This window comes from Scomber scombrus, chromosome 16, assembly GCF_963691925.1.
Source record: "Scomber scombrus chromosome 16, fScoSco1.1, whole genome shotgun sequence".
Taxonomy (NCBI): Eukaryota; Metazoa; Chordata; class Actinopteri; order Scombriformes; family Scombridae; genus Scomber; species Scomber scombrus.
The window spans coordinates 18,273,626-18,296,599 of record NC_084985.1 but is presented as its reverse complement, the minus strand read 5'-3'; the positions used below and the strand labels follow the sequence as shown (position 1 = coordinate 18,296,599).

Here is a 22,974-nt window from a genome sequence, read left to right as displayed (position 1 = left end):
CAGTCTAGTGGTAACACCTGGTCATTCCTGGCGCTAATTTCCATGTGAAAGGATGGATTGGAGCTCTGAAATATTCACCGCCTCCTCGCTCTATCTGTCACCTTCTCCCAGCTAAAAGCTTAGAACCTCTGTGGAGACCAGATAAAAGTAGATGGGATATGACTGTGCACGTATGAGTCTGGAAGGAAAAAACACAAATGTAGGCTGATGTGGAACAGAACTCGTCGTCTTCATCAAATCCAATTCGTGCGCGTTAATCTGGAAAAAGAACCTCTATTTCCTCGATTTAAGTCACTTTGTTACCTGTCACACACTGTTGGCGCCAACATTAATAAAATATGACTGTTATGTAATTATTTATCTCAACTAGAGTGGTTTGTTTTACACGATAGTGAATTTATAGTGACGTTTTGTGTTTACTTTTTCTCTTGGTATCACTATTAATGTACTATAGATTACTGTTTCGGTTGTCACAAATGAGTCAACAATGGCTTTCATGCATACACTATCTTATAATAATAGTCATTTTATATGAGCTATGCTTTTCCTATGAAATCATAGTGCCTTAATTATACTTTTCTTTCATATCCACATAATATGCATGTGATATTATGCAATAATGTATTTGTGAATAGACGACGGTGTAAGTTTGTATGGAAATACTATACGCTACAATGCATTCACTTAATGTAGGGTTGAACCTCAACTGTCATTGGGCTGTGTTACGTGACGTCAGTAGAAGAGGCGGGGCGTATCTGTTTGATTGGCATCTTGTTCTCTGGTAGTCTGCTGCGGGACCAGGACAGACAGCTGAGGGGGGTCTGAATGTCCAACCGGGACGGGTGGTGGACTACCGCGAAGTCACACGCACGATTCACAGGTAAGTCACGGCTCGTGATCATATTCCAGGTTTGAAGATTTTGAATTCATTCATCCCCTGGCATTCAAATGAAAGACAAAGGCACTTTGCCGTGTTTGAGGTGCAGTAGAGTTTGACAGAAGGGAAGCTTTGCCCCCCTCTAGAGCCCGCTCTGCTTTGAGAACAGGCTTTATTTAAGACAGATATCAGTTTGCGTAGGGCGCTTATTGAGGAGTCGGATGCGTCCTTCCCCTTTTCCTGAATATTATGAGGAAGGATACAGCGGATGGGTTGTTGTCGTAAATGTGCGCACGCCACAATGGCTGGGATGGGTAACAAAAAATGGCCGCACGTGTGGCGAGATCGGTGTGAATGTACAATTGTCTGGTCAGCCAAAACGGCGCAACCGTTTTGGCACGGATCTGGCGCACGGTTCAGGCGCACGGATCCAGCGCACGGATGTGGCCGTGCGTCAGAACCGTGGTTTGGACCCATGACTGAGAAGACACGAGGAAAGAGCTGCAGGTTAGAGTGCTGACAGGATGAGAAGGTGGGAACGCGCCACCGTCCCGAAATGACAGACTGCAATATCTATTATACCAGCAAAGGGTGGTGGGCTTGAGGAAAGACACAGAGTGCGCTTTAACATTTACACCAAGTCACGTAGAGTGGCATCTGCGCCAGGGAGATCATTGTGCCTTATTTTGTTTTCGGGGGGGAAAACAAACGTTAACTACAAATATCACCACTGCATTGTGTATAATGAGCTGATGTTCAACGAGAGGGTACCGGTGGCTTGGCACAGGCTGGCCGACCGGAGGCGCAGCCAGACGATGCTATTGATTTTTTTTTTTGTCCTCCACTGAAATGTATGAGTGCGCCATCCAATAATGCACAATAACACAATGTCAGAACCTGTTTATGCGAGCACTTAATCGAAACATGAAACCACCTACATATCACAGCAGACCACAGCTCTCAATGAATATAGGGACTTCCTTGCTAAGTTGAGCTCGGGGTCACTTGGCATGGCTTAAACGCTGTTTAGTCTCGCGCACGTGATGGGGGAAGCCCGTGGACATACGCATCATCCTTGGGGATCTTTCCTGGGAAGGGCTATGGGTCACCAGATCACTGAGAGGGGCAGCGTGGATCTTGTTGCATCTAAATCAGAGTTTATGGGTCGTCCCTTCTTCCCTTCTATCTTATAATAGAGCCTAATCAGATTACTTGAATCTAATAGGAGGAACAAACAGAGGAAGGGAAGGAGACCAAGACAGTTTAGTGCATTAAATCGGGAGTCTCTGGGCAGGGATATCCAGTAAGACTTTTGAATCAGTAACCAGGATGACCTTTATTGTTCTGCTGAAGTAGGTGGAATAAAGTCAGACTTCTCAAACCCACATTATGTATATTCCTTCCTGTCAGCAGGATAGAGGAGAACATGCATTTCAAGTGAAGCACACATTCCCCATGTTGGAACATATGAGAGCTGTCAGTGAGTCATTCAGAGAACAAATCCAAGTCTCAGAGGCATCTATGTTTTCATTATTAAAACACAGATATGGGAGGGATAATACAGTAAAAGGAAGGGTAGAGATAGGGAAGTACACACACACACACACACACACACACACACACACACACACACACACACACATTCACACACACAACTGGAGTGACTCAAACCTCCCGGCTACAAACAACACACTCTGTTATCTACACACCTACAATCAACCCTTCCTGTCCTGCACCTCCCTTCTGTTAACACGCAACTGACCCCATAACAGTTATCAGAAGCTAATTGCAACTCTGTCAGGAAAACACACAACCACATACAGAGAAGAACAGTATTTAGAAATATGAATTGCTACCAGGGAAGTGAAGGCCACCCATGTTTGACTGTTTTTTTTGCTGCAGCCCATAGTGCTGATTCACCAGATTTTATCCATCACTAAGGTCTTAAAGGGGCATACCACTGCAGATAAAGAATAAAAGTACCAGAACCATTGGGCAGGTTGGTTTTGTGTAGAAGACATATTGTTTGGTCTACCAGCTACTGAATCTGTGATGCAAAGCTCTTAAAAGAAAGCATGTATATCCTGCTGAAAACTGAGATCACATGAGGTCATCATGTAAGCATACCAGATCAATGCCTTCTTCATTTTGAATGGAGCAACTCCAGATAGCATGATACCACAGGTTATAGCTCTTTGGTTTGACTCAGGATATACATGTGTTTGTAATTCTTGCATGGATTCACAAATATAAGAAGATAAACCAAGAAACGGGAATTTGTTGAACGCAGCTCTTTTCTCTATCTTTTTTTCCTCCCATCAGAATTATATCAAACAGCATCACACACCATCAATTTTCAGAAATGTTAAACTTTGCAGTCATGTTAAGTGTGTTGCATCACTTCTCCCTGCCCCCTCTTTTCCTTAACATTAATGATCAGTAGCAGGAGGCTGGGAAGGAAAGACAGAGAAGCAGGCAAGGCCATGTGGTGGTTAGATTATGTCATGAGGTGCTCATTATTAAAATCTCTGCGGGTTCAGTGCCGGAGGCTTTTGACGAACTGCAAACGGCCATGTAATTATATCATCCCCTGCTTCATGGCAAAGCACAGACTTCCCGCCAGCTGTAACATCACAGAAGAGAGGAATGAGATCTTTTTCGGTGATGCGGAATAATGTGCACTGATGCAGGAGTTGATGCCTTTGTGTTAAACGGTAGCAATTTAGGTTGTGGTGTCAGGTGAAGAGCATAGAGGTAAGCATGAATCAGCAGTAAAAGTGAATGAAAGTGCATTGTCATCATTTGTGGTGATGAGAACTGCCCTAGGATTTGAAACTGAGCTGATTTCATCAACTTTTTCAAGCAGCAGCACCAGCAGCTTCAATAAGAGTGATAACTTGTTAAAAAAAGCAGTTATGATTCATATTACGCTGATATTGATCTTTTAAGATGGACATCTTCGGGGTAGCAGTGTAATCCTCTTATTGGACGGCTGTGTTAACACATGCAGTGACCTACATAGGGTTTGTTTGGGAGCAGAGGGTGAGGGAGATGGTTAAGTAGGGAGGGGGTTAGTCATATAAATAACCAGTCATTGCACATTCATGTCCACAAATGCAGACTTCTTCCTTGAATGCCTTGTCCATTAGCATTCACTACCAAACTGAAGACATACAGCGGGGGTGCTGCCTTACTGATTGCTCTTTGCTACCACTGCAGTCAGCCAACGCAGCGACATCTGGACTCCCAGGCAGAATGGAGCTCACTGGCTTCCTTTATGATTCTCAAGTCAGTGAGAGGAACTGAGAGTGACGGCTGCTCTCAGAGCCCCCTCGCCCTCGGCTCTGCAGTGCACAGGAGGGCAGAGAATAAAGGTGGAGAAAATATCTAGACATGAATGGTTTCCCCAGGATGGATGCCTTATGGACTCTGTGTATTTGTGTTTCATGACCCCAAGGGATGTAGCCTTGTGCTCTGACCCGAGACTATTAAGTCACAAAATGAGCTACCGACTCAGGGGCAGAGTGAGATTCTTTGCTATTGTGACAAGAAATGCAGGAATTAAAACCACACTGCCCACTGATGTTTGTCTGTGCTTTTAATAGCGTGCATATGCACACATACAAGCACACGTTTAAGTGTCTGAGACAGCAATGATGTTTTGTACAAAAACAAACCCTCTGATCCTCCATAATCCCTCTTCCATGAGCTGTCCATCATCCCACTGCTTGGCAACCGGGGGGCACTCTGAGGACTTCTGTTGGCTCATCCTTTCCTGCGGAGCAGCCAATGGCAGCCTGGTTTGGAAGTGACCACTTCCTGTGATTTTTTCCTCCCATCTGTCCCAGCAGAAGGAAAGAAGTAGCGGGCATTGAGGTGGTACCAGGACATCAAGGGAGTCTGGCACATGCTCAGTGTTATAATTGAATTGCATGTTGTAACCCAGTTCCTAGTCCTTGAGATGACCTGAAAATAAGAGTATACACAAACTCTCCACATCTATTCTATGTGACGCAAATTCCCAGGATTCATTCATGGGAACCTGTTTTACTCTAAGCAGAGGACGAACAGTTGCCTGGCAGTTTCTAGAAAGTTTTCACACGATCAGCCGCAGCCCATTCTTTTATCTCTCAAGACTTTTCTCATCACCTCTCTCTCCTCTTCTCATCCTGCCAAAGCTTGAGAGGCTTTTCACATAACTCTATTTTATCTGTAAGGATTCTTCTCTTTTTCTCCTCGCTTTCACGACTCCTAATCTATCCCTCACTCTCTTTCTCTAAATCTCTTCTCCGGCTTCTCTGAAATTCTCCCACTCCCTCTGCCTCTTTTTATAGATTCTTCTCAAATCAGGTTGCGACCCTTCCCATCTTTCTTTTTTTCTTTTTTCTGCTCAGCTTTTCAAATCCTCTGCTTGTTCCTCCCTCCCTTTCGGACCTTTGATTGGCCCGACCCGGTTCCTGTTACTGCTCTTTGGTGCGGATGATTTGGCGAAGAATTGCCCTGGTGGCTTTTCCTCCATTAACATTCCTCCAAGGGATAACTTTCACTTCCAATGAGCGTGCAGAGTCTGATTGTAATCTGTGTTGCGTAATGAATTGACCTCTCACTCTCCCTCTTCCTCTCTCTTTCTTTCACACTATGAAGGAACAATTAGCGGTAGCATGATGGATGAAAAGACTTCTGTACAGTGAAAAGAAATAATAGCAAACCGGTGATGTGTAGACTACTTTGGTTGTGTTGTAATCACCTTTACAAAGTGAGATTGGGCACAAGGGAACATGTTGGTATGACCCAGACTGGAGAGGAGCTTAAGGTCAAAGGTCAAGTGGAGTGTGTGTGATCTCCTCCTGAGCGGGAGAGAGAAATATTTGTTATTTTGGGACACTTGAGATGAACAGAGCACAGAATGAGCAGGTAGAAGCTCTGGCTTTGATGAGACAATTTTTCCAACCGCCAAATTCTCCTCTCACCGCTCGGGATGAGAGAAAGTGGCAATTTGAGAGAAAGAGAAAGAGGCCGAAAGAAGTGAAGCATGTAGGAATGTAATCTATTTTTTTGTGGGTGAGTGCAGCCATCAATTATTTGTAATCACACCATTTCATTGTCTTTTTTTTTTTTTTTTGCTGGCTTGCAGTTTTCTAATGGTCTGTTTCACAATGGCCATTCAGAACAGCATGAATGGGTTTAGCACTTTGCGGTTCTATTAGACAGATCAGGTTTTAAACATTGGGTTGTTGCCGGGGGTGATGATGGGACCCTCTGTCTATATTCAGAACAGATGAGGAAATGGCCTTTTAGAAAATGTAGTTTTGGGAGCTAATGCTGATGTTGATTATAATTTTGATTACTTGAGATGAACTGTTTATTCTTTGGAAAATCAACCAAAGGTCCACTTACTGTACTTAGTTGTTCTGGGGCTGTCAACCGCCTTTCACAGTCTTCATCTGAGATTTGCTCAGTTGTCATGGAACTGTAAGTGTTCAAACTTAACAGGATTCACAGCACCTCGGGGACTCCTTATTCATGAACAAGCGAGTAAGTGGCCCTTGAGTTGAGATTGTTTTGTCCACTAATTATGGTAACTGGCAATTAATTCTGCATTTTTATTATGTTGCTACATGGACATACATCTTCAGCAAGAATCCATCCATTTAAACATTTTTTTCTTACGTTTCTGTCGCCTCGAGTTCTGTAGAGTATCACAGTATGAACACTGTTACCAAACAGTGTAATAACAAGAGGAGAGAGTCATGTTTTCTAAATGACCTAAACCACTGCTTTCCGCAGTATGCACTTGATCTGCAAATGTGCACTGATATAGCCAATAATACAACATTCCAATATAGTCTACACAATATACACAGAGAGTGTATGTAAGCATCTGCGTACAAGTTTACAAGTGAAAGTGAGCAGAAAGTCTTTCTGGGAATGAATGCATACTGCGTTGTCATTACTTTCAGAAAATAGTGGCTATTTACTACGTTTGGGGCACATTAACAGCTGATGATGCAGACATACTTGAATAGGCAAGGAAAATGAATCATCTGGATGACTCTGTGCTTCGCTCTGAACAAACAACGGCCTCGGCCTGCAGATCAGACTTCTATCTTGTGCGAGGCAGGGATGACATACAGTAGATGGATCAAACAGATAGTCCGCAGGCAAGAATGTGTGTGTGTGCGTGCATGTGTGTGTTTGTGTGTGTGTGTGTATAGTGTAAAGATGAAAACTGGTATGCCGGAAAGCAAGTAGAACTGAATATTCAAGCCCCATAAGGATGAGCCTCATGAACTTTCAAACACCCCTCTCACTCTCTCTCTCTCTCTCTCTCTCTCTCTCTCTCTCTGTCTCTCTCTCTCTCTCTCTCTCTCTCTCTCTCTCTCTCTCTCTCTCTCTCTCTCTCTCTCTCTCTCTCTCTCTCTCTCTCTCTCTCTCTCTCTCTCTCTCTCTCTTTCTCTCTCTCTCTCCAGGTCGTCACAGTTGACTGATGAGCAGCCAGTAGGACTCGGGTTAGTCTACACCGACTGGCAAAGGTAAACACAACTTCCTCCCCGCCTCTTCCTTGGTACTGACACACTGGAGACATTTAGAGGAAAATGTTTCTTGCATGCTGACACGATTTCACCAGTTCAGTGTGAGAACTGCCAGCCTTTGAAGCAAGGATGTTCTCTTGCTGCTGCTGCTGCTAAAAAAAAAAAACCTCACTTTTAAAGAAGTAAGGGAGCTGGTTTTTGCTCGATGTGCACATACTGTATGTCCATGTGGATTACAAGGTTAATAATACATTCTCTGCACTTAAAAGGCCATGCTAATATTGATCTAAAACTACGAATTTTGAACTTTCAAGGTCTTTCTATAACAAAGATCTTTACATATTCACTTACTGCCTATGAATACTACCTTTATACCATTATTGGCCTTTGGGTACCATTCTATTCTTGCCAGTGCAAATATTACTCTATTATTTGTCAGATTTCTCACCTTTAAAAATGTGCTATTTGCATATAGAAATATGTTTATTGCTGAAAAATGGACCACGTATTTTAATAAAATATAGCACAATCTTACTTTGCTTCTCATACATTTGGAGCTTGGTGATCAAATGTTTTCCTTCCTAAATCTGTTGCCTCTGTGACATCCCATGATGTTTTGTTATTGCCTCTGTTTTCCTCTCACACTGCTGCTCTGCCTCAGTCAAACTCTGTGTGAAATCTCATTTTCTTACTTTCCAAAGAGAAACAATTAAGTCAACATTTTAGAGACTCATGATCAACAAACTGAACTGCTGTCTTTCTCTGTAAGCCATTTATGTTACTTTCAGTTTACAGAAATGTAGTCTAACACCGTACCGATGATCAAAAAGGCTTCACTTTTGGGGCTGAGGCAGTGTAAGAGATTCACAGTCATTGTAACCACTGCCAAGCCAGGCGATGTATTGTACTGCACGGCGTTAGCCATGTCGAGATGTTTGAACGCTAGATATAGAGAGAGAGAGGAAGCGAGAGGTTCTGTAATCCCATGCTTTCGTGGCCAGATTAAAATCCCACGTCCTGAGTTGGGGGAGGGGTTGACTGGTCATGTTGAGGATGGGGCGGAGAGAGAGGGGGCGGGGTTGGGCGGAGTGGATTAATACCTACAGATCTGTTCCTTGCACAGCTGTGTAAGGATGGGAGGGCCTTAATGGATGTTAAAGAGGAGGAGCCTGTTTACGACTCTGATGCCCTTTTCTGCTTTAACTCTGACAGCCTTGGTATTGAATATGCAAGAGGAGCTTAAGCAGTAATGTTACGTAATATTGTAGCTAACAAAATTATGGCCATTGATAGAGATTTAAGGGTTCGCCGGCTGCTTGTTTTGTAGCAACGCTAATGGCATGGCTCTAGTCAGCCGGTCAAAACTGAAAGATCCCAACAATTATTAGATGGACATTCATGGTAGAGAAGAAGATGAATCCCTCTGACTCTAGTGATCCTTTGACTTGTCCTCCACCATCATGCATTATGAAGTTTTTGTTTTTGTTTTTTCTGGAATGTTTAAACAACTATCAGAGCAACTTCTATGAAATTTGGTACAGATGTCCATGATGCCTAGAGTATGATTCCTTATGACGTTTCATCAAGTGCTACCAGAAGGTCAAACATTTCTCTTATCCAGTGAAATATCTAAATATCTACTGGAGGGATTGACACAGCATTTGGTGCAGACATTAATGTTTCCTTTAGGATTAATTGTTATAACTTTTGTGATATCTTTTTTATTTGTCCAATATAGAGCTGCAAAGACAAGGCAATTAATCGATTAATCAATTAGAAAGTTAATTGTCTTAATTTAATAATTATAATCATTTTTCAAAGCAAAAATGCTGTTAAAGACTGGTTTCAGCGTTAACAGTGTCATTATTAAAAAAAATGTTGTCAATATTTTAAATCGATTACCTTTGGGAATACTTTCTGCTGTTTTGTAGACAAATTGATTATTTGGAAGAACAACATGCAGTTTAATCAATAATGAAAATAGTTGTTAGCTGCAGCCCTCGTTCAATACTTTGGTTTATGTCCAAATATGTTTCAAAATGAACATACCAATCAGTCTCAACTGTACTTTGTGTTTAATACTTTTCAGCAGATGTTAGCATGCTAATGCACTAAAGTAAGATAGTAAACATAGTAAACATTACATCTGCTGAACATCAGAATGTTAGCATTGTCGTTGTAAGCATGTTAGCATTATATGAATTTAAAATGAGGCTTTGATGGTTGAAGAATATTTCCAAAAAAAGAGTTCCTGCAAAGACACAATCATGCACCCAGTAGCTTGCCCAAATGTGTTAATGCTCAAGGGTGGAGCAGCTTAAACTGCAGCCCCAAAAATGTGCATAATCCTGTCAGCAACTCTACTGATTTAGCAAGAAGTAAGGTGGTAAGGGAACATTAATTTAAAGAGGGAGAGACACCAAGGGAAAAATGAGAGAGAGAAAAAAGCTCCCATTAGGCTGACACATGCTGCTTTAAGGAGGTGGACGGCTGCTGAGGGAATACGGCCGAACACAATCTGCACACGCTGAGAGTTTCTGCACAGTGCTGCAGCGGGGTGTCAAACCTTAAGCTGTGTGAATGAGAGAAAGAAGCAGGAGAAGAATGGGAACGTAAGGTCAGGCCCCCTTCAGTAACACTTATGTAAGATTACTTACATAATGACACTTCCAACTGGTGTGTGTGTGTGTGTGGTGTCTCCGTGTCTAGACAAGGGGGGCAACTCGACTTTGGGTGGGGTCGGGAAACCAAGAGGAGGGGTACTCAAGCAAACCCTCAACAGCAGGAGAGGATTGTGGGATTATGTGTGTGTGCGTGTGTGTATATGTGTGTGTGTGTGTTATCAACGGAAGGGGGGGTTAGGAAGGGAGGGTATTAAAGCCAGAGTGGAGGGAGGGGACTGACAAGTATTGAATGCATGTCCACATCTGTGTGTGCAATCCAGCTTTCTACCTCTTTCTGTCTTTCATGCCTGTCCTTCAGAGTTTATCTTATCTTCTCATCGTTCTCTCCCCTTCTTCTTAAATTTCTCCCCCCATCTTCCCTACTCCTCACCGCTCCTCTTTCCCCTCCTCGTCTCTTAATATCCCCTGATCTTAATCCCACTCTATTGTGGCTCTCTTTGTGTCTCTTTGCTTCTCTCATTGTCTGCCCTCAATCCCCCCCTCCTCTCTCTCTCTCTCTCTCTCTCTCTCTCTCTCTCTCTCTCTCTCTCTCTCTCTCTCTCTCTCTCTCTCTCTCTCTCTCTCTCTCTCTCTTTCTTTCTCTTCTGTACTGTCCCTCAGTGTTTCTGGAAGTTTAGAGGGTCAGCAGTGCCAGACAAGAGGATTGGAGGACAGAAGAAGTAGTTGCAGAACTACTGGTGGTTGACTTGTGGTTAGCCTTAGCGTGCTTGTGGCAGCAGTGAGGAAGAAGGAGGGCTTGGCGATGGTCACGGAGGATGCCTTTCCCAATGGGGTACGGGAGGAGGAGGAGGAGCAGGAGGTGATGCCCCCGGGAGAGCCTGGCGTGGAAGGTGCCCCGGCCGTTCGGTCCACCCAGGGAGCAGATACGTCTGGAGGTGAGGAAAGTAGGAGGAGGTGGAGGTGGAGTGTTCCATATAGTAGACTATTTAGATGAGCAGAGACATACTGTAGTCTTTGATTTTTGTTTAAAAAATGTGAGATTGAGCCCAGTTCAGAGCGTGAGCAACTCATGTAAAGTGATTCTGATGCCAGGTTTTTTAATTATCTTGAGACAAATATGATCTGACAATTCCTCAGAGAAGCTGCAGGGCAGTTTGGTTCTCATTCTGCACTTCACGGGTAATGTTACTTTCCTGCAAGTTGAGATGCTCCTCTGATCTCCATCCTGCAAGCTAAACAATAATAATACCCCGTTTAATGCAGGTTGCCAGGTCCTCTCTTGTGGGGTTTGTCTTGCATTCCTTGAGAAACGGAGCTAGGAATTATTAAGCAGGGAGTCTCTGCATTGGCATTCATCGTGCACCGTGCTCGTTGGTGGTGTTCATACAAAGGCAGTGGTTTAGGTGGTGAGAGGCTGCAGACAAACCACACAGAGGGAGGAATTAAGAGCAGGTAAGCAGGGTGATTCATTATGTAAATGAATAATCCAGTTGGAAAAAGAACACACTCTGCTATACACTGTCCATCTGTAAGCTTTTTTACAACTTCTTCAGGCAAAGGCTTAACAAGAGGCTGGTAGGTTGTTGCTTCTCCATGCCATATTTCGTAGGATTATAGAGACTTTATGTGGGAAGCTTTAGCCCATCTCCAATCTCTGGCAGGGTAGAGAAGAATCTCGCGCCTGCTTGTCGGCATGAGTAATGTACACAAAAGTACACGTGGCAGAGAGGCGGAGGGCTGAATGAGATGAGCAAACATTCCTGTGGTTCGAGGATACAGTGACACAGTGAGCTGACCAAGTGGGTAAAGGTCAAACCGGAGCGCACAAAAAAACTCACATGGATCCAGCCGCTTGCGTTTATGTGTTTGAGGTTTTGAAGTCAGATGTGTTCAAGTACGTGAGTGAGGTTAGTTTTGGTGGGTTTTTTTTGTATACGGTTAGAAAGTTTGTTGTGTCACAGACTGGGATCAAATTTTGCATGTGTCTCTCATCCATGCTCTTTCTCTCTTTCAAACAAACAGGACTATTTTTTTTTTTTTTTTACATCTTTTTTTCAGTGAAACATCTGAAACACATTATAGTTCTCCATTTCAGACGGTTTTATCCTGAATAATTGTAAGTGTGAGTGACTGAGTGATTGCTGTGTAATCAAGGTGGTGGTTCAATGCTTGTTCATGTGTTTGCACATGTTAGTGTGTGTGTGGATGCTTCTACGACAATCACAGCTCCGACAGACTTTGTGTTTATCCTGGCTTGTGAAAGATTGTGTGGGGTACTCGCAGGATCTAAATATCCTGTTCATGCATACTATCTAGTGTATATCTGAGTTTAGACATTATGTCTCTGTGTTGTCATGCAGTAAATACATGGCTTTATGGATGTGCAGTTTTAACCTCCCTCCCCTACTTGTACTTCTCTAAGAGAACATCATAAATATTTAAGGTTTGTTTTTTGCATGGAGTGTGCTGCTTACATAGTCTGCCTGTGCTCACCGTGGTTATCAAGCCTCAGTGAGGTCTTCGCTTCACTGTGAGGCTAAATTGTTTTTTTACCCATCTAGATCTTTTTGCATGCAGCTGGGGGCCATTTTTGAATGTATGATGAGTAAATATACAGTATCACTGTCAAGCCATTTTTAGTACTGAAAACTGGAAAACATAGCATTTTAATTTCAAGAGGTCTTTTCTAAATTATACAAATGCATTGACTTCTGATGACAGATCCTACTTAGCCCTTAAATATATATTTTTATATATTAAATCTTCAAATGTAAATATGTATTACAATTCAGATATGAAGTATTTTATACCTAGAAGCCATGTGTGCCCATATCATGTAAGTTTACATCACATGTAACATGTCCAAAAAACACATTAATGTGCACTTATCACATGAGATGTTTCATGATTTCAAAAGTACATATAATACCAACAGCAGCAGTATGTAATCATATGTATCTTTCATGGCAGCAATGTATCTGCATTAAATCACCTAAAGGACTGACAACACGACCACCTGCTCTTGTTAAAATGTCTCCTTTATTACATGAAGAAAAGTATGTTTGAAGTCTAATCTGGCCCTTTTCTTCTTAGTATGTGTCACTTTTTTCTCTCCAAAAGTGACACATACAGAGAAGATTAAGGTTTACAATATGACTTGACTTTATGACATGAAACATGAGCCAAGGTTTAAGACTAATAATAGGCCCTAACATAAAAATACAGTCAAACAAAGAAGTCATACGGTGAATCTACTCTATACAAGTGCTGACTGGACATATTTACCATCCTCATACAGTAAGTGTGTAATGACACAGAGTCACAAATGCACGTTCGCAAGGCTCTAAGTATCTTAAATGGGCTTACATGGGCTTTGAGACCCTGGCATTAAGGCGTTAGCTGGCTGATGTCGACAGTCCACACCTCTGCCTCTCTTTTGTTTGTGTGCACACAGCATACAAGACTCAACGGAGGTATTTATAGAGAAATGTTCTTACAGCTGAGACCATTTGAATCCTGGAAACCTGGAGTTTTGGTGCTCGTTTTCAATGGACTAAACCTACCGTACCTCCAGATGGAGCTTTAATGTGATACTTTTGAGCACTCTGCTGTGTGACTTGTGTAAAGAATTCTGCATGAAGAGGGAATGGACTTCAATCACGGCCGATCAACGTCTCAGGAGGAACTCTCAGCATAATTGTGTAATAGCATATACATATGGCAGAACATATTTTTTTAATTCAAAGCCTTACAACCTAAGGCCAGACCTAACATTCATAAGCCAGTGTCTGCTTTTCTTCTTATCAGCTGCTGCATTATCTTTAAAACTGTTGTGTGTGTGTGTATGTTTATGCTTTGTATGACTTTTACGCCTGGCTAACTCACCTTATCTCTCTTTTCCTCTGTTTCTGTTTATGTCGTCGGACCCGTCCATGCAGCCATGCAGCAGGTGTTGGATAACCTGGGTGAGCCGCCCACCTCCACGGGAGCCAAAGACATCGACCTGCTCTTCCTGCGCGGCATCATGGAAAGTCCCACTGTACGCTCCCAGGCTAAGGTAGCACACACACATAGCTCGGGGTGAGAAGCAGTGAGCTGACTAACCACAAGCCAGCTCTGCACCCCCACCTGCTCCCAGTGTTGCTTTGCTTACTGTGACTGAGGAAGTACAGTAAGGCTTGGACTAACACAGCTCAGTGCATCTGAACCACAAATGCATACATACTGTCGGTGACAAAATGGTGCAGATTCAGTGTTGTGCCTGTTCTCCACTGATATTGCATGTATTGCAATGCCTCTGCACACAGAGTTTGTTCAAACCTCCTCACTGCTGTAAGAAGCCTAGTGAGCAGTGAGTTCAGTTAGAGGACAGCTGTAGTTTCTGCGAGACAGGCTGCTGTCATTTTCCACTGTTGGAATTTTCCCTGCAGGGCTGGAACTTGTAGAGATGACAGATCACTAAACATAAATAAATACTCCTCTGACTTTTAATACAGTAACGCGAGGCAGATGGTGGCTTCTTCACAGAGCAAAATAAACCCAGGATAAATCTGCATCCGATACAGCAACTCAACTCCCATCCGGCTTTTACACATCCAAATAAATAGTAACACAACACTAAGTCGTGACAACACAAAACATCATTACCATCCCTCCACGTGCCTCCCTGAGCTTTTCTCTTTCTCTCCCAGGCTCACGAACAGCTGGAAGAGGTAAAGCTGGAGGCGGTGCAGGACAACAACGTGGAGCTGGTAACGGAGATCCTGGGTGACATCAGCGGCCTGAAGGTTAAAGACGACAGCGCAACGGAATTGTCCAGGATCCTGCAAGAGCCCCACTTCCAAGTGAGCAAACACACACAAGCTCACGCGGTTGTGTTTCCATCCCTTCAGGAGACGTAACATCGCCTTACATTTATTTCCTGGAGACTCCTGGATAACACACATACATATCAGACCATGGTCAATTTTAATGACATTACATAGACTTATATTCATTTCCTGGAGACTTACCCTAACCCTTACCCTAAATTTAACCACTGACCCAAAAATCAGGTTTTTCCCAATTGGGGACACAGCTTTTGTCCTCAATTGTACAAGTCGTCCACAAATAACTGGCCCTAAGTCTGAAATTTGTCCCAAAAAGTAGCCAATGACAGACCACACACACACACACACACACACACACACACACACACACACACACACACACACACACACACACACACACACACACACACACACACACACACACACACCACATACCTTATTCACTCCATGTTTAAATGGTGATAAGGCAGAACAGACATGATTTGTGGGAGTAATTGTGCTGCTGTTGGATTGAATATTAACTTGGCTCGCTGACACTACTGTGAACCATTTCTTATCACATCGCAATTTCCTTGCCTTTAACACCACAGATTTACATTGCAAATAACACCTACTTTTTCTGTTCCCCGTGGACAATAATCCAACAGTAGGTCAAAAATCATGCGTTTAATACTTTCCTCTGAGCTAAATGTAATATGTCATTATACGTTAAACCAGGGACTAGTTTTGCGTTGTTTTAAAGGTTTATAGTACAGGTTACATTAAATGTGTTAAACTGTAGGTACAGTAGCACAGATCTAATGTTTTGTATCCTGTCCTCATGCAACAGTAGAACACTAACCTCTATCCCTGAACCTACCAGGGGCTTTATACAGGCTAGACCAATAGGAGTTAAGACTTCTGAGCCCAGAGAAGCCACTGCACCAATCAGAGCCATGTGTGCTATAAGCTGGAGGATAAGACCCTGTTGACCTACTGAGAGAAAGAGAGAAACATGGAGAGAGGGTAGGGACAGAAGAGAGGGAATGAAGTGAAACGGATATTATGTCATGTATTGACTTTAAAGACTTGCCTTATCTTCACCAGTAAATTGTTTGTATCTGACTGGTGTTACACCAGTAGTAACATAAAAACAACAGATTTGGATGAAAGTTGGAGGATGGATATTCAGTGAACCAAGAACTAATTGATTGGATTTGGTGGTAATCCATATTTGGGATTTCAACCATTACCTGATTAGTTTACAACTTTTAATGTGCTGGAGAGAAAACACATCAGGGACGTTCAAATCTGTTGTCAAACAGCATTGTGTGCACAGTTTTTAGTAAATCAATTGTTAGAGTTGTTGCAGGATTGCATATAAACAGTTATCAGTGTTGGTTCAAGCTTTTGCTCTATGGACCGCCCTCGAGATCTGTTTGTATCTGTAATTGTATTTATCCAACTTTACTATCTGTCAACATATTCTACCTCTAGTCTCCTCTCGTGTTTTTTCATTGAAATATCAAGCCGGAGTCTGGTTGGCATCATTTATAGTGAGCCTATGTAGTTGCTAAAAAACTTCCATTGTATCCATGAGTGACAGTTACAGAATAGAAGTAAATGCTGCATTCCGACTTTAGCCCTGAAAAAAGTACAGCCTCTTCATTCATTTTAAGTCAGTCCAGTGACGCCAATGCGGAGTCAAAAGACACAAAAAAAGCAAAAAAACATCAGTCTGGCTCAACTTTTGTTGCAACACAACATTATGCAATGCTGCGTTATCTAGTGAGCTGTGTTGGCGAGTCAAATACATGAAAGTGCACATTCCAGGTAGATTACTTTGTAATGTGAACAAAGTATTTTCACTGTCTGCCACGCAACCATCAAATAATTGCCACCAGTATAGCTTCACACGCCCCACCAAGGTAGAACCCTAATTTGTTTTTAGTCTGAACATCCACTAATGTGATAATAACAGACATGGAAAAGAGTGATAAAGTCTGTGAACGGACTCAATTTATCTTTTTTATTTTCACCCAGTCACTTTTGGAGGCACACGACATAGTGGCCTCTAAGTGCTACGAAGTCCCGCCCCCGACTGAGACGGCCAATGATGCAGCAGTGAACAGTGCTCTGATGCAGGCTGACGCTGTGCGCATGATTGGCATCCGAAAGAAGGCCGGAGAGCCTCTGGTGAGCAGAGACAGAAACAATTCAAGTGTGTCTGCATACAGCATGTGGATGACCATTATTCATATCATATATTATTAAAGGTGTGAGTGTCATAACAGTAGGTGTGTGGGTAAAGATGATGGTGTGTGTGTGTGTGTGTGTGTGTGTGTGTGTGTGTGTGTGTGTGTGTGTGTGTGTGTGTGTGTGTGTGTCTGTGTGTGTGTGTGTGTGTGTGTGTATGATGTGTAGGTATGCTCACTTCTACAAGCAGATATCAGAGGATAAACCTCATCTTGCCGTCTCCTCTTCCTCTCAGGGCGTGACATTTCGTGTGGAGAAGGACGACCTGGTCATTGCAAGGATCCTTCACGGCGGCATGATTGACAGGCAGGGACTGCTTCACGTGGGTGACATCATTAAGGAAGTGAACGGCAAGGACGTCGGCAACAACCCCACCGAGCTGCAGGAGATGCTCAAGGACTGCAGCGGAGGGATCACTCTCAAAATACTCCCCAGCTACCGAGACGCTCCTGCACCTCCGCAGGTACACTCGCACACACAAATGCCAGATGAGATTATAATGTAAACAAACACTCCCGCTTATGTAATGATGGGCAGATGTTGGACAGGGCTGGTGATCTGTCCTACGGCCCTTCCCACAATCCCCTGCGCAGGAATGTGAACCCTGGGAGCCCTATTAATAACACTCCACATGCTATCTGGGTCACACTAGCTGTTTCTGTCTCTTGCACACACTCCAAACACACACATGCTTCCTATAATCTCATGCAGCCACACACGAAGAGTACAGTTATTCATATTTTTATCCTCATACGGGCAACACCTATTTTTCATCCTATGATGGCTCCTGATTAGTCCTTATATTGATATTGTGCATCCTAAACAATTGGACATAAACTTGGAAAGGCTTATACGGTTTAATTTATAAGCACCAGCAGTAAAAGTGACTGAAACATAATGCAAAATCGCATCCTGCTCTCTGGCTCAGGGCATTTTGCACAGTGTTTTTTACTGGCTTGTTTTATTGCTTCCTCTGGCTGCTCGTTTAATCTAATACATCGGCCAGAGCACTTTCCCCCGCTGGCATCCACTGTTGGCGCAGCGTGAACAGCTGTGTAGGGTGCATTGTGGGGACCTGGGACGTAATGGGTGTGAATGAGCCACACATTTACTGTGCCAGTGTGTGAGATGGCACACTGAGCTCGAGCCTAGCCAGATTTTCTTTTGATTTCAAGTGCGCCAAATTTTCCTTTGACCACAGAATCCCAAATAAATATGAATCAGTTCCTGGGAAGACTCAAAACTGTGCATCTGTTCACCTCAGGTGTATGTGCGGCCGTACTTTGACTATGACCCTGCCAATGACAACCTGATCCCTTGTCGAGAGGCGGGCATGGCCTTCAAAAAAGGTGACATCCTTCAGATTGTTAACAGAGAGGATCCCAACTGGTGGCAGGTGAGCTTTCTTCCATTTTCCCCCTCTTTGTATGTCTATCATAAAAGATCACAGGGACATAATCATCTGATCTCTGAACTGTGCCAGGCATGCCATGTGGTGGCTGGGGCCACAGGACTGATACCCAGTCAGTTCTTGGAGGAGAAGAGGAAAGCTTTTGTCCCCCGAGACTTTGATGGATCAGGTAGGTCACTATATGCATTTCTTGGTGGTATTTTATACAAGCACTGTAAAAGATGCTTAGTTTAGAGCTTAAACTCTCAAGTTTCCTGTTCCTCTATTTAGTAATGTTGATGTCAAACAGTCTGTTATTTGGTTTGCTGCCTGACCTTTGTCACTTCTCTATTGCTTGAAAACTAATTTACTCTCAGAAAATGGTCCACTCCTGCCCTCCTCTGGCCAAATGCTGCAACAGCAAAGATTTGAGATTGCCTAACTATTCCTCTTCTTTTGTAGGGATCCTTTGTGGAACCATAGCTGGAAAAAAGAAGAAGAAGATGATGTATCTAACAGCCAAGAATGCAGGTGAGATTCTTCACACTGCTGAATCTTAGCTGACATATTCATTATCATCATCTATGATTGAGTCACAATTTTACATCTGTTTGAACAGAGTTCGACAGGCATGAGCTGCAGATCTATGAGGAAGTGGCGAAGGTGCCTGCATTCCAGAGAAAGACACTGGTTCTGATTGGTGCCCAGGGTGTGGGCAGACGTAGCCTGAAGAACCGACTGATGGTCCTCCAACCTACCCGCTTCGGCACCACTATACCATGTACGTCACACTCGGTTTAATCTGTATTTCGATAGTGACAACCCAACCCAAAATAGGAGGAATAGTTCAGCAAATGTCTCTGAACTGACACATTGAACTGACCTCTTCTGTCCAGACACTTCACGGCGGCCCCGTGACGAAGAGCTGGATGGCAACTCTTACCACTTTACCACAAGAACAGAGATGGAGGTGGACGTGAAGGCTGGCCGCTTCCTGGAGCACGGCGAGTATGACGGCAACCTCTACGGAACCAAGATTGAGTCCATCCATGAGGTGGTGTCAACAGGTCGCACCTGCATCCTCGATGTCAACCCACAGGTATAAAAGATGTTTAGGGAGAGTTAACGTTGTAGATGAGATTGGATAGAATAAGAAATGATGAGGGTCCTTTAAGAAAGAACATTTTGAAGCATTTCCAGTTTTTATGCAAGAGAAGACAAAGTAGGGACATTTAAGCAAGGACAAAATGATTTATGACTGCTCTATCACCTCCCGTGTCTCCCTGCAGGCTCTGAAGGTATTGAAAACAGCAGAGTTCATGCCTTATGTGGTGTTTATCGCAGCGCCAGATTTTGATACACTCAAGTCCATGCACAAAGCTGTGGTGGACGCAGGCATCACCACTAAACAGCTCACGGTAGGTTAACACCAATGTTTTGTTCAAACACACACTTATGTCGAACATTACACTCCATTTTTTAAGGATATTTCAATACAATTAGCCTTTTTATTCTCCATATTTTTAATTGCTCCCTTTCCTCAAGTACTGCACCACCCCTTTTTAAAAATGTCTCAGTCCAGCCTTTTTTTTTCTTCTAAAGAGGGCTTGATCCCAATGATTTAGACCAATGTCTAAACTTCCCATTTTAGCTAAATTGGCAGATCAACTTAAAGATTTTATGAGTGAGAATACTGTTTGAAGGTTTTCAATTTTGTTGAAGAGGTTGCCACAGCATAAACTGTGCATTTCAAGGTGCTCAATGATATACTTTTGGCAAATGACACTGAGCGTCCATCAGTTGCCGTTCTTTTAGTGACCACACCTTTCTGCTAACCCATCTTGAGGAGGTGGGTAGGTGTCAGTGTCACAGCTCTAGATTAGTTTTAATCCTACCTCAAAGATAAGACTTTTTATGTTGGTTGTGGTGATTACAGGTGCTCTCGATCAATGCTGCATTGTGGGGTTCCTCAGGGTTCTGTTCTCGGCCCAGTCTATATGCTACCTCTTGGACATCTAAGAGTGCGCATCAGTCTTCAACTTTCTGATACCCAAATTCATTTTAGCTACAACTTCAATAATTTCAATGAGGTTATGTCCCTTTTAATCTACCTTGAGAGCATCAAAAATAGGATGGCTTTTATTTATTTTGGCTTTTTTTTTATCTTTACAATTAACTCTTTAAAAGCGGAGATCCCTTTAATTGGTGTTAATGTTGCTAACCTAAAATAATATAAAGGTTCCACAACTCACCTGTCCTTTGTGTGTTGACAGGATGTGGACCTGAGGAAGACAGTGGATGAGAGCGCCCGCATCCAGAGGGCTTACAGCCACTACTTCGACCTCACCATCGTCAATGACAACCTAGACAAGGCCTTCGAGACGTTACAGGCCGCCGTGGACAAACTGTGCAGTGAATCCCAGTGGGTCCCGGTGAACTGGGTGTACTGAGGACCAGCATCAGTGCTCCACTGACCACTCTGAGCGGGTCACACTGACCCATCAGCATGTGTGTGTGTGTGTTTTTGACCACGAAGGCCAAAGAAGAAGAGAAGAAGGAAGGGATACTTCTGCAAAATAACAAAATATTCTTAAAAAAACAAACAAAAAAAGAACTTCTCTTGGGCCTGCACGCCATGCAACTTTTTTTCTACTCAAACTCAAAGGGAAAGAGTGCTTATTTATTTTATAACTTTTTATGAAAGATCTTTCTATTCAATGTGGAATTCCAGTGAGAATGAAACAAAAAAATCTGGTCATGGGCCATATTTTTGCATTAATTTATTGTTGTAGTCTCATTTTTCTGTTGTGTCCCAAGTTCGAGTGTTGTTGTCGGTTTTTCCTTCACGGACACCTAGGATTTTGATCCCCACCCGAGCTCCAAAACGAAGACAAGGAGCAGTGATGGATTAATCAAGATTTCTGAGCAGTCCTTGTCCAAGAAACCTGTCAAATGTCACACATCATTGCCATGTCTGTGCAAACTGTAGTTGTATTTTATTTTCACCTCAGTACAATTAATCCTTTAGTGTTGTTATGTAGCTCTAAACTCTTCTATAAGTGTCACAGGATCAGCTGGGCAGAAATAAAAAGTTAAAGGCCTGCTTGTGCACAAGTCCTCCAGTATGTAAAAGAAAAAAAGAGCGTTATAATGTACTTTTCCCAAGATCAAATACTGTCTGTGTCTTTTAATTTTGTCTAGCTTTGTTTTCTTATGCTAGTTTTTCACTGGTGTTGTGATTTTTAGAGTGTAGTGTTTTGTCACACATGATCTTTTGCTTTGTTTTCAATTATCCTGCCTGGCTGTCTGGAGTATGACCGTTATTGCCCTCATCTTTATATCTAAATGCCAATTTGTTAATGTTTTATATATGTGAACGTGGCACAAACCCACTCTCTCCTTATGGTCCTTGTCTTCAATGTTGCAGTATGCCAAAGCCCCAATCATACTCCCAATAAAGTTTAAAATCTACAATTGTTATATCTGATCAATATTTCAAATACAGGCTATAACATGCATTTCTAATTTAACACAATATGACTGTGTGGCAGATACATTTAGCAAAGCTAAGGGTCAAAACTTTCTCACACACACACACGTCTTTTAGACATGTAAATCTGTCTTAAAACAAGTCAAAACATTTCAAAATGCCACCAGTTTCCATTTCAAATTCATTTGCTCTGAAGCCTGTGTTGAATCTGGAGTCATTGTCTTGGACTGTTAAAGGCTTCAGAAACCATTTAAGGCTAACATGGACGAGCTTAGCGACATTTGTGATGTTTTTAAAATCAACCTGTGCCACATTGTGAAAAAGCAGCCCTACTGCCTGTTGAATTGTTTTCACATCAACCCATGTCTACAGATTTGTTTCTACATTTTTATCTGCAAAGTTATAATAAAGTTTATTACATCTCACAAACTAGTTTCTCTTTAAATCGTTTATATATTACTTTAATGCATGACTCATTGGATTAACTGGGAATACGGGGGTTTACGATACTGACAATGTCATTGAAACTTCCGCATTCAAGGGCTGCTGGAAACCTTTGCTGCATGTCATCTTTCTCTACCTTATGGACTACAATCTTCTGCTATACACTCAAAATCAATCCAAAAAGGCCCTCTAGTAATAGTTTATACTGAGCTAAAGTTGAACCTGTCAAGTATCAAAAGTTGCCATCCTTTGGTCAGGTCTTGTTCATATTGGTTTATCAATTGGTTCCTGATTTAAGTCATAATTCTGCCAATTTTAAACCATTTTATGTAGGCAATGTTTTTCTACAGCTATATTAGACAACATCATTTTGTATTGTCAAGTATTTTGAAAATGTGTAAAGGACACAGCCTAGAAAAAATAAATGTAATGAATTTGAGTGATGTTAATTATCCAGAGTAACTGGGACATTGTTCCTGGAAAGAGATGCTGCTGTTGAGTTTTTCCAAATGCCCTTTATTTTTAAGAATCACATGATATTTCATTCTCCTC

The 22,974-nt window shown here is 42.5% G+C and overlaps 1 protein-coding gene across 5 annotated transcripts; it reads left to right on the top strand.

The window, feature by feature from the left end:
* The first annotated feature begins 792 nt into the window (after positions 1-792).
* Positions 793-22,407, top strand: pals2b (protein associated with LIN7 2, MAGUK p55 family member b). 5 transcript variants are annotated; one of them, XM_062435531.1, is made up of 14 exons: positions 793-880; positions 7,348-7,410; positions 10,695-10,969; positions 13,973-14,073; positions 14,726-14,878; positions 16,886-17,038; positions 17,334-17,561; positions 18,363-18,494; positions 18,582-18,678; positions 18,951-19,019; positions 19,108-19,269; positions 19,385-19,587; positions 19,778-19,906; positions 20,762-22,407. In XM_062435531.1, exons 3-14 carry the CDS (start codon positions 10,837-10,839, stop codon positions 20,936-20,938), a joined length of 1,737 nt encoding a protein of 578 aa, XP_062291515.1. In that variant the 5' UTR covers positions 793-880; positions 7,348-7,410; positions 10,695-10,836; the 3' UTR covers positions 20,939-22,407. The 5 variants fall into 5 exon arrangements, with proteins under 5 accessions (XP_062291515.1, XP_062291516.1, XP_062291518.1 ...); XM_062435532.1 differs by lacking the exon at positions 10,695-10,969; XM_062435534.1 differs by lacking the exons at positions 793-880; positions 7,348-7,410; positions 10,695-10,969 and adding an exon at positions 11,798-11,941.
* The last annotated feature ends 567 nt before the right edge of the window (positions 22,408-22,974 follow it).